The 10,084-nt window shown below is 39.7% G+C and overlaps 1 protein-coding gene and 1 long non-coding RNA gene across 2 annotated transcripts; one reads left to right on the forward strand and one right to left on the reverse strand.

The window, feature by feature from the left end:
• Nucleotides 1–3,644: 3,644 nt before the first annotated feature.
• On the forward strand, nucleotides 3,645–4,616 carry LOC142243910 (uncharacterized). The gene is made up of 2 exons (XM_075316106.1): nucleotides 3,645–3,797; nucleotides 4,029–4,616. The coding sequence occupies exons 1-2, from the start codon at nucleotides 3,702–3,704 to the stop codon at nucleotides 4,614–4,616; spliced, it is 684 nt and encodes a 227-aa protein (XP_075172221.1). The 5' UTR covers nucleotides 3,645–3,701.
• A 421-nt stretch (nucleotides 4,617–5,037) lies between these two features.
• On the reverse strand, nucleotides 5,038–5,541 carry LOC142244316 (uncharacterized). The gene is made up of 3 exons (XR_012724504.1): nucleotides 5,408–5,541; nucleotides 5,272–5,322; nucleotides 5,038–5,191 (listed from the first exon to the last, which is right to left on the reverse strand). It is a non-coding gene; the product is annotated as an uncharacterized LOC142244316 (long non-coding RNA).
• Nucleotides 5,542–10,084: the final 4,543 nt, after the last annotated feature.

Below are 10,084 nucleotides of genomic sequence, written 5' to 3' on the forward strand. Positions count from 1 at the left end.
CATATACCCCCTTGGGGGTCTGTGTATTGGAGTTCCAGCACTAGCTTGGTCTATTATGTACCTATGGGGGTCTTAGTCATGGTGTTGTTAGGTTTATAATGTTTTTAAATGTGGTTTCTATGGTTCTTTATTAAATTATACACTTTTATCAGGATTAAGGTATGCTCATCATTTATGTATTGTCTTTCTCCCTCATTTACATACATTGTTTCATACTTGACATGAGGTTATGCTGCTCTCAGATTAGGTGGCAAAAACCTTGTGACATATTCCCTTTAAGAACATTCTTCAGTGTAAAGAAGAACAAGGAGTCCCAATATGTGATTATATGGACCTCTTTGAACCCTAATCTCAATGTCATTGAGTCTGCGTGGAATTAGATGAGGAGACAGAAGGAACTACACATACCTACAGTATATCCACTGCACATTGCCTACATTCACAGAACATCTGTGGTCAGTTCAGTTCTCCAAGATGTTTAAAATAACTTTTCTGCTACATTACTTAAAAAACTTTTCAATTGTATCTAGAAGAATTGATGTTATTTTGAAAGCACGGGATGGTCTCACCAATTATTAATCTGATTTAGATTTCTCTTGTTCATTCACTTTGCATATTGTTAATTGATACATTTAATATTTCTATTTTTAACCATTCTTTCCACACCTTTCTAAAACTTTTGCCCAGTACTGTATATTTATCTAGAATGTGAAGACCAAAATAATTATGAGCTGAGGTTGAGGTAAATATCATTTTCAGGTGAGTTTTCTTGAGCTTAATAAACTCAATGTACCAAGTAATTTGCTTAGTAGGGAATAACTCGCAATGGAAACCAACCCCCCCTTATAAGATATGCCAAACTGTAGATAATACTAAGGAAACAACTAACATTGCTTACCCTGATAGACAATGACAAGCTCAGTTAGTCAAGAAGCACACTCCAGATTTACTGGTATTAGTTACATATTGCTGCACATTTGACCCCATTTATGGTTGAAATGTAAATCTAAAAAGATGAAGGACATCAGCTTGAATGCAAGTCACACATGGTCTATGTCATATAATATAACCATTTGTATGTGAGTAGGTTAGCAAATATTTCATCATAGTCTAGAACATTTAAATGTCTACGTACAATATACAGTGCCAGACAATAGATTTAAATGGCTGTAAATACTTGCAAGTAAGTAGAATAGTGATAGTCTTTTCTGCTGGTGCGTTATCCATATATAACATACTGTAGACATCAGTGTAGACATTTACTGAGTCACTTGTGTTTTCCCTGCAGATTCCTGAGTAGATAAATGTGTGTAGACAAAGTGCTATATTACAAACAAAAAACAAGTAAGTGAATTTAACACATTTCTTTCTTGTGTCTTCCAAATTCCTTCTAATGATTTCTTATTTACTTCTCCAATTTGCCCAACAAAGTAACAATTCACAAAGATAACTCTCAAGATCTTGATAATGTTGTCTTCTATCATCACTAGTATCATTATCAAAATATACTGCTATCACACATTTCCTGTCACTTGACTATTGCACTATCTACCACTTAGTGACATCCGCCATCCTTTTAGATTGATTTATCAGGGAATTAATTAGTTGTCACAACATTTGTTTCCAGACAGCCTTTTAAAATACAGCTGGTTTTCTTTAAAGGTCCAGTCACACATAACGAGATCGTGAACGAGATCGCTACTACGTCACACTTTCTGGATCGTTTATGAGTCGTTGTTGAAATCGCATGTTGGGTGTCACACATAACGAGTTTATGAACGAGCATGCGTCCCGTATAACGATCTTTCAAATCGCTGGGACCCTGTCACACAGCTACTATGTTAACGATTCCAATCCCATTAGGGGCGTAGTAAAATGCAGTGAGTCACGTAGGCGTGCATTTGTGTCGCCTTTTCCGCTTTCTTTGGCGGCCAATACTGCGTTCTGATTGGGCGGCCGGGCGGGCGTCGCCTTTTCCACCCCCTCCGCTCTGATTGATAAGGACCCTGTCACACAGCTACTATGTTAACGATTCCAATCCCATTATGCAGTGAGTCACGTAGGCGTGCATTTGCGTCGCCTTTTCCATACCCTCCTCCGCTTTCTTTGGCGGCCAATACTGCGTTCTGATTGGGCGGCCGGGCGGGCGTCGCCTTTTCCACCCCCTCCGCTCTGATTGATAAGGACCCTGTCACACAGCTACTATGTTAACGATTCCAATCCCATTATGCAGTGAGTCACATTTGCGTCGCCTTTTCCATACCCCCCTCCGCTTTCATTGGCGGCCAATACTGCGTTCTGATTGGGCATGCAGGGGGCGTATCTAGCGGTTAAATTTTGGATCGCGTCCACCCTTTGTCACTTCTTTTGCGCTTTGCTTTGAGATAGAACCTGCGTCTCCACCCTGATTCCTTCGTCCATTGTACCCGGTCGCTTTGTTGGTGTGTTTTTCGGATCGAAGCCGCAGTTGCACCTGGAGTATCCTTGCAGTGCTCTCGAGTGTCGGTGAGATCGTATTTGCGATTCCGCTTGGATTCTACATTGATATACACATCTTTGAAAAGGTAGGTCTTTTTTCTTGTTGGGGGGTGGGCTTTTTTTTGAATAATGTTCTTGCTGTTAGATATATGTTAATATTTATTATGTGAGTTGATTGCTGTTAGATATATGTTAATAGTTATTATGTGAGTTAATTAAAGTTGCTGGCTTTTATCTGTGCGTGTATAATGCCTTTTAAAGAGGGGTCTCTCCATAGTGCTGTTTGTAATGTGTCCTATCCTAGCATTGCTGGCTCTTTTGTCTCTCATTAAATAAAATATAGAAATGTGGCACTCCTTCTATAGTCGCTGGTGCTTGGATAGGGTCCCACCCCAGATCAAAAAATGAAAAAAATCCAGCACTCAAAGCATTTAACTGAAATTGTTTTATATTTTATTCATGGATCTCTGTAATTATTAAAGACGTTTCCGTCATCCGACCTTCATCAGTTTACGCATAAAAGGTTCTGTAGAAATATATGAAAAAGCTGGACCAGAGGAAAAAGCTGCCCGTCCCGGTCTGCAGTCAATGTCACATACTGTCTACAGAACCTTTTCTGTGTAAACTGATGAAGGTCGGATGACCGAAACGTCTTTAATAATTACACAGATCCATGAATAAAATATAAAACAATTTCAGTTGAATGCTTTGAGTGCTGGATTTTTTTCATCTTTTGTCTCTCAGCTACAGCCGCCATTTTGTGTTTCTGCCACACATAGGGGCGGCCATTTTAGTCTCTGCCACACCATAACCAAAAATTGTGATCGGTTTATTGCAACTTCTTTTATGTTTACATATAAATTTTTCATTCTTTATTTCAGATGGCTTATTATAACAAAGAAGACTTTGTGCGTGAGCTGTTGGATTTGTATAAATCACTGCCCTGCTTGTGGAGAATCAAATCCACAGAATATTCAGACAGAATAAAAAAACAAGCCGCCTATGCCCAACTGGTGGATCTTTTTAAAAAACACAGTGGAGGCGAGGCGGTGGATGTCAAAGTAGTAAAAAAGAAGATACAAGGCTTGAGGACTGTATATAAGAAAGAAGCAAATAAGGTGGACAAATCAAAAAAGTCAGGGGCCGGCACTGACCAGGTATATGTTTCTCCCTTGTGGTATTTCAATCTCCTGGAATTCACAAGGGACCAGGAGCTACCACGAATGATGGAAAGCTCCTACCAAAGAAACGTAGACCTGGAAGCAGACATTGAAAACGATGACATCCCGATCGATGACAACACCTCCGCTGTTGTAGATGTAAGTACCTTATTTGCTTCACGTTACATAGTATTCAAACTTTTTATGTACATGCCATTGAGGAACACAAAATAGTAACTTATTGTTGCCATGATTTATTGTGCAGTTTGGAAATGTTATCCCTTCCAGTTCAGATAAGTACACTCCAATACAATTTTGTCACACTTTAATTAAATTTACTAACTATTAATGTATGACTTTTAATTAACATTTATTTTTCTGTTCCCGCAGAACCCTCAGACAGATATGGTGAGGCCCCAATTGAATGAGAACCCCACCACATCGAGCGAGCCTATTGTGGAGGATAATGAGGCACCTGCACCCTCTGGTGAAATGCGGCGAAGACAGTTACGCAAAAAGAAGGCCAACACCCCTGTGACATCGGCTGAATTTTATTCTTTGGCAACCCAACTGCTATCACAGCCAAAAAGCACCCCAGTCGATAGCTTTGCCGCATTTGCATCGGACAGACTCTGCAAATTGGATTCCACACAGAGGGAGCAAGCCGAAAGACTGATGTTGGAAGTCCTAAGAAAGGCAGGCCGAGGAGAACTGGATGACAATGACACGATATGCAAGAAGAACCAGTCCCATGATTCTAATACATGGATTCCTCGCCAGCCCCTGCAAAGTACACCGAACAGGATGCATCCACCACGCTTGCAGCTTGACCACCCCCCACAGTATCCCCCCCCACAGTATCCCCCCCCACAGTTTCCCCCCCCACATTATCCCAGGTATTCAAATGATTCATTTTTAAGCCAACTGTCATCTCCCACCCGGCCTGAATATGTCAACCAATATGAAGACGGCCACTAAATTTTGTTATTGTTGTTGTTTTGTTATTTGAGATTAATTTTAATTGATTGTTATATTTTCATTGTAATAATAAATTTATGTTGTTTCAATCTTGCTGCCTGCGTTACTTAATTCAGCATATGGTTGTGATGCCCTGGCAAAACACGGTAGTTACAGAGATTGTACCATACTCCACCCTCATTGGCATACCACCACACAACCCCCACACTCATGTACAGCAAACAACCAGTAAAGCCTAGTCACCCCCCTCGTGGCTAATGGGATTGGTGCATCTATACAGATGCCTACATGTAATATGATGTTTGTGAGTGGTGAGTTTGTGAGTGGTGATAGCTGTTAACTTGCTTTATGCAATGAGACATACCAAACAGCAGATATCAATTTCAAATTTTTTATAACACATGAATATGGATACAATAACAAAAAAAAAAAACGTTAGTTGCTGCTGCCCTCCCCTTGTCCAGCCACATAACGGGCCAGCAGCGCCGCATGCCGCTCCACTCTGGCCATCAGCCTCCTGTGGGCCGACAAAATCCTTCTTTGGGAGGACATGATTTCGGCCAAAGTGGGTATGCCTATGGAGGGAATGGTAAAATTAATAAATCATAAGTTTTATTTCTGCTTATTATTACAAAGTAGGAGATTCATGACTTACGGTTATCCCCCTCGTCCGATACAGACTCACTTATGGAGCCTGGACTAGCATCTATGATAACAAAAAACACTTTATAGTACTCAACAGCTTTTTGTTTTGTACTTTATATGGCGTTAATGTTATATTAAAAAATTACCGGGGGGCGATCCGGCCGGTGGCCCCTGTGGGTGGTACTCCTCCTCCTCCTCCTCCTCCTCCTCTGGTGGCTGTAGATCCACCGGGGGCTCGGGCACATGCTCTCCCTCCTCTGCGGCCCCTTGCTCCTCTGGGGGTTCTTAAGAAAATATAAAGTTTAATGTGGTTGCGTTATGATACATATAGGACTGTGGGGGGTACATTGAAATATATGGCGGACTACGTAGCCTACCTTATACAAGGACTATGGGGGTGAATTTGAACACATTGTGGAATATGTGGTGCAGTATAATATATGGAGAACTCTGGGGTGAATGAAACTTCATGGAGAACTCTAGGAAATTCATTACAGTTCATGGAGGACTATGGGATGCATTTTAATATCTGAAGGGTTATGTGGAACCCTTTATACTATATGGAAGGCTATGTGGGGGCCAATATTGTATTTGGAGAACTAGATATGAGGGGGTACAAAAATACAAGCAGGAGATGGAATTTTTTTGTGCTGAGGGAAAAAGACCCACTACCCACAGCACCCGGCTTTGCCATGCTCTCTCTGATATGGGAAAAGCTGGGTGGTGAGGGAATGATGTTTTGCCAAGCATGGCGAAGCTGGGTGCCAAGGACAAGAGGTATATCAGAACATATGAAAACTGTGTGCTGATAGAGGGTTGTCAGTTCATGGGAAATATATATATATATATAATAAATATATATACATTAAAATATATATATTTATTATTTAAATATTATCTGTATATATTTATTTTTATAATTATATATATATATAATTAATATATTATATATTTTTATAATTATATATATATATAATTAATATATGATATATTTTTATAATTATATATAGATATATATTATTTATATATATATTATATGTATATATTTTTTTTATTATTATATATATCTAAATATATTTTTCGAATTGTATCTATATATCTATATATATATATATATATATATATTTTATATGTTTTATATATATATATATATATATATATATATATATATAATCTATCGATCTATAAAATAGATTATATATATATAATTTTAATTAAGTAAAAGGATATATATATCATAAATATATACATTTAAATCAATATATTTATTACTTATTATATATGTATATTTTCTTATATTTATATATAATTAATATGAATTATATATATATTTAATTTAAAAATATATGTATAGATTTATATATATATGATATATATATATATTATTTATATATGTATTATATATTTATATATTTATTTTTATAATAAATATAAATATATATATATATATATATATATATAGATAGATAGATAGATATATATATATATATATATATATATATATATATATATATATATATATATATATATATATATATAAATAAATAGATATATATTTAAGAACACCATTATACGTTGCCAAGGCACACTCATGTGCGCCTACCTTGGTTTTGTAACTCTGCTTGTATGGCAGAGATCCGGGCACTGGAGCGGTACCGCAGATCCGCTAATTTTTTTCGGATCTGGGCGCAGGTGCGCTCCAAATGAAATCTCCTCCTCAACCCACGTTGGATCCTGCGCAATACCGCTTTCTTATGGAGAAGTGGATGCTCTTGCGCCTCACGGCAATCATAATCGCGAGCATCCACTTCTCTAATTAGGTAACGGACCTCCGCCTCTCCCCAAGCTGTTGCCCTCCTGCGTGCCGCCATTGTTCGCTGGTGTGTCTACGTAGCAAACGCAGTTGCGTCACCCGCGGTAACGCCTCTTCACATCTGATTCGACCGATAGCGTCACGTGAACGCTAGCTCCAATCAGATTGGGGTGGACGTTGTTGATCCTGCTCCAGCCAATGGCCGCCGTCGGCCATGGCGGGATTGTTGATTTGTGAAATATTACAATGCTATGTTTGAAGGTGAAAGTGCGACGCACTTTTAACAAATCAGAATGATCTTTGCTGCAGAAATGAGATCGCGCCATGACGCAAATGCTGTGTCAAGGGGTCGTGGTATCACACACTGCGAGCGCACATACAATTATAAAAAATCGAAAAAGAGATGTCGTTTGAAGGTTTCGGGGACGCACAAACGTCCCCGTTTAAAAACCCCAAATGAAAATATATAAGGCTTCATATTCATAATTTGTGTGTTTTTTTTTTTATTGCATTGGTACATGGAAATCTAAATTGTACAAGAGCCCTAAATGATGTATTCATCATACAGCTGGACGCCAAATTGAGGAAGTAAATAAACCTTTGCAGGGTTTTACCTAAAGAAAAGCAATGTTGAAGTTAAAAGTGAACATTTTACTTTTAAACCCAAAAATAAATTTTAGTCATACCATTGAGCATTTCTACTATGGTATCAAGATAAAATTCACCATAAAATATATTGTGCAATTTCTTCTTAGTGCACCCATATGTAATATGTGGTTGAAATCAACTGGTTTGGCACATATTTTGGCACGCTGTTGTTCGCTACGCTCACTCTCAATGTGCGATCCGGAGCAGGAGGCCCAATGATAGCGGTGATGACACCCGGTGCCGGGCCGGACTAGTCTGGGGGTCGTAAGTGGTTGCCGGAGTCATGGCTTCAGCGGGGGTGATTGTAGTTTATATTCGTGACGCCACCTTAATCCGCCGCTGCTGTATGGGGCCTCCGGGGGTGATGTAACGGCAGCAATGGTGGTACTGCTCCCCACAGTAGCCCTTAATAGTGAATGAATGACAAACAAATCTTGTGGAAAGTTAAAACAACTGTTTATTAAAGTAATCATTTTGCAAAAATGACATTTTATTATAAATGTGATGAACATAACAATACAAGTAACCATATATTTTAAAATTAGTATAAATGTGATGAACATAATACAAGTAACCATATATTTTTTAAAATTAAGAAGGGAAGTTTCTAAAACCAATCAATACAAGAAAATAAAACTCAGCATAATAAATGTGCTCAATACAAGTTTATCTAATGCTGCCACGTAATTGCACCAGGACCATTAAAATATTGGCAGTACTTTTCTCGACAGGCCTTCGCATCATCGGTATTTCTGCCGGGCGCCAATGGTTGAAGTCCTGCGATTGCGGGATCTTCAGAATGCCATTCGCCAAGCACCACTTCGCCATTTAAGTCATCAGAGTCTACAAAGCCTGTTGGACAGTACGTAATAGCATCTCGCCGTCGAAGAAAGTTGTGAAGGGCGCAACAGGCCAAAACAACTGCGTCTATTGATGGTAGACTCAGGTTAATTGGTGTGTGGAAAACGCGGAAGCGATTTGCCATTATCCCAAAGGCATTTTCCACAACCCTGCGTGCCCTTGATAATCTATAATTGAACCTTTGTCTTTCCGCCGTTAGACTTTTCTGTGGGAATGGTTTCATGAGATTGGGATGAAGTGGGAAGGCTTCATTGCCCACAAATACAAAGTTAAGGTTTGCGGTAGTGTCAGAGTTGGGGGGCAAATGCAGTTCACCATTTTGCAAACATTCACCAAAGCCTGTGTGTTCTAAAACCCCACCGTCAGAAACCCGGCCATTCATGCCAACATCAACAGCAATAAATTCGTAATTGGCATTCACAAGGGCCATTAGGATGATGCTGAAATAGCCCTTATAGTTATAAAAATAGGAGCCGCTGTTCAGTGGTTGAGTGATCCGCACATGTTTCCCGTCCAAAGCACCACCACAGTTTGGGAACTGCCAAAGGTGTTCAAAATCGGTGGCAATCTTCTGCCATTCCTCCACAGTTTTGGGGAACTCAATGTAGTTACGCAGACTGTGGAAAATTGCTCTACATGTCTCCGGAATAAGAATGCTGAGCAGGGACCTTGAAATTGCAGAAGAAAAATGTAAGTCTTGCAGGGAGCGTCCGGTGGCCAGGAAACGCAGCGTGACTGCCAATCTTTCATCTGCCGGGATGGCAGCACGCATCGCTGTATTCTTGCGCTGAATAATTGGCGTAACTCTTTCGAGTAAAAGGCTAAATGATTCTTCTGACATCCGCAGAAAATTGCGGAAATCCTGAGGATTATTTTCCTGCAGCTCTCTTAGCAGTTGCATGTGGGAGTATTTGTACCTCTTCTGCAGCCACTCTCTGGTCCACATGCGGCGCTTTCGTTTGGAACGCCTCTGTTCCACTTCACGTAGCCGACCGGCCTCAAACATCAATGCAGCACCCAGCACAACACGCTGCATGTCGTTCATGTTGTCCACACTGCAAAAAAACATGTAAAGATGAGAAAAGTTGCTATAAACCAATCACATTTTTTGGGGGGGGTGTAAAAGAGACACTAAAATGGCCGCCCCCATAGAAGTGCACCACTTCTAACTGTGTCAGAGAAACAAATGGCGGCTGTAACTGTGTCAGAGAAACAAAATGGCGGCTGTAACTGTGTCAGAGAAACAAAATGGCGGCTGTAACTGTGTCAGAGAAACAAAATGGCGGCTGTAACTGTGTCAGAGAAACAAAATGGCGGCTGTAACTGTGTCAGAGAAACAAAATGGCGGCTGTAACTGTGTCAGAGAAACAAAATGGCGGCTGTAACTGTGTCAGAGAAACAAAATGGCGGCTGTAACTGTGTCAGAGAAACAAAATGGCGGCTGTCTGTGTCAGAGAAACAAAATGGCGGCTGTATCAGAGAGACAAAATAACCAGCAATA

This window comes from Anomaloglossus baeobatrachus, chromosome 6, assembly GCF_048569485.1.
Source record: "Anomaloglossus baeobatrachus isolate aAnoBae1 chromosome 6, aAnoBae1.hap1, whole genome shotgun sequence".
Taxonomy (NCBI): Eukaryota; Metazoa; Chordata; class Amphibia; order Anura; family Aromobatidae; genus Anomaloglossus; species Anomaloglossus baeobatrachus.

What these genes read in the sequence shown, in the direction of transcription:
- LOC142243910 (XM_075316106.1), top strand. Translation starts at nt 3,702, where the DNA reads ATGATGGAAAGCTCCTACCAAAGAAACGTAGACCTGGAAGCAGACATT. An exon ending in ACACCTCCGCTGTTGTAGAT is followed by an intron (nt 3,798 to 4,028) that starts GTAAGTACCTTA and finishes CTGTTCCCGCAG; the next exon opens with AACCCTCAGACAGATATGGT.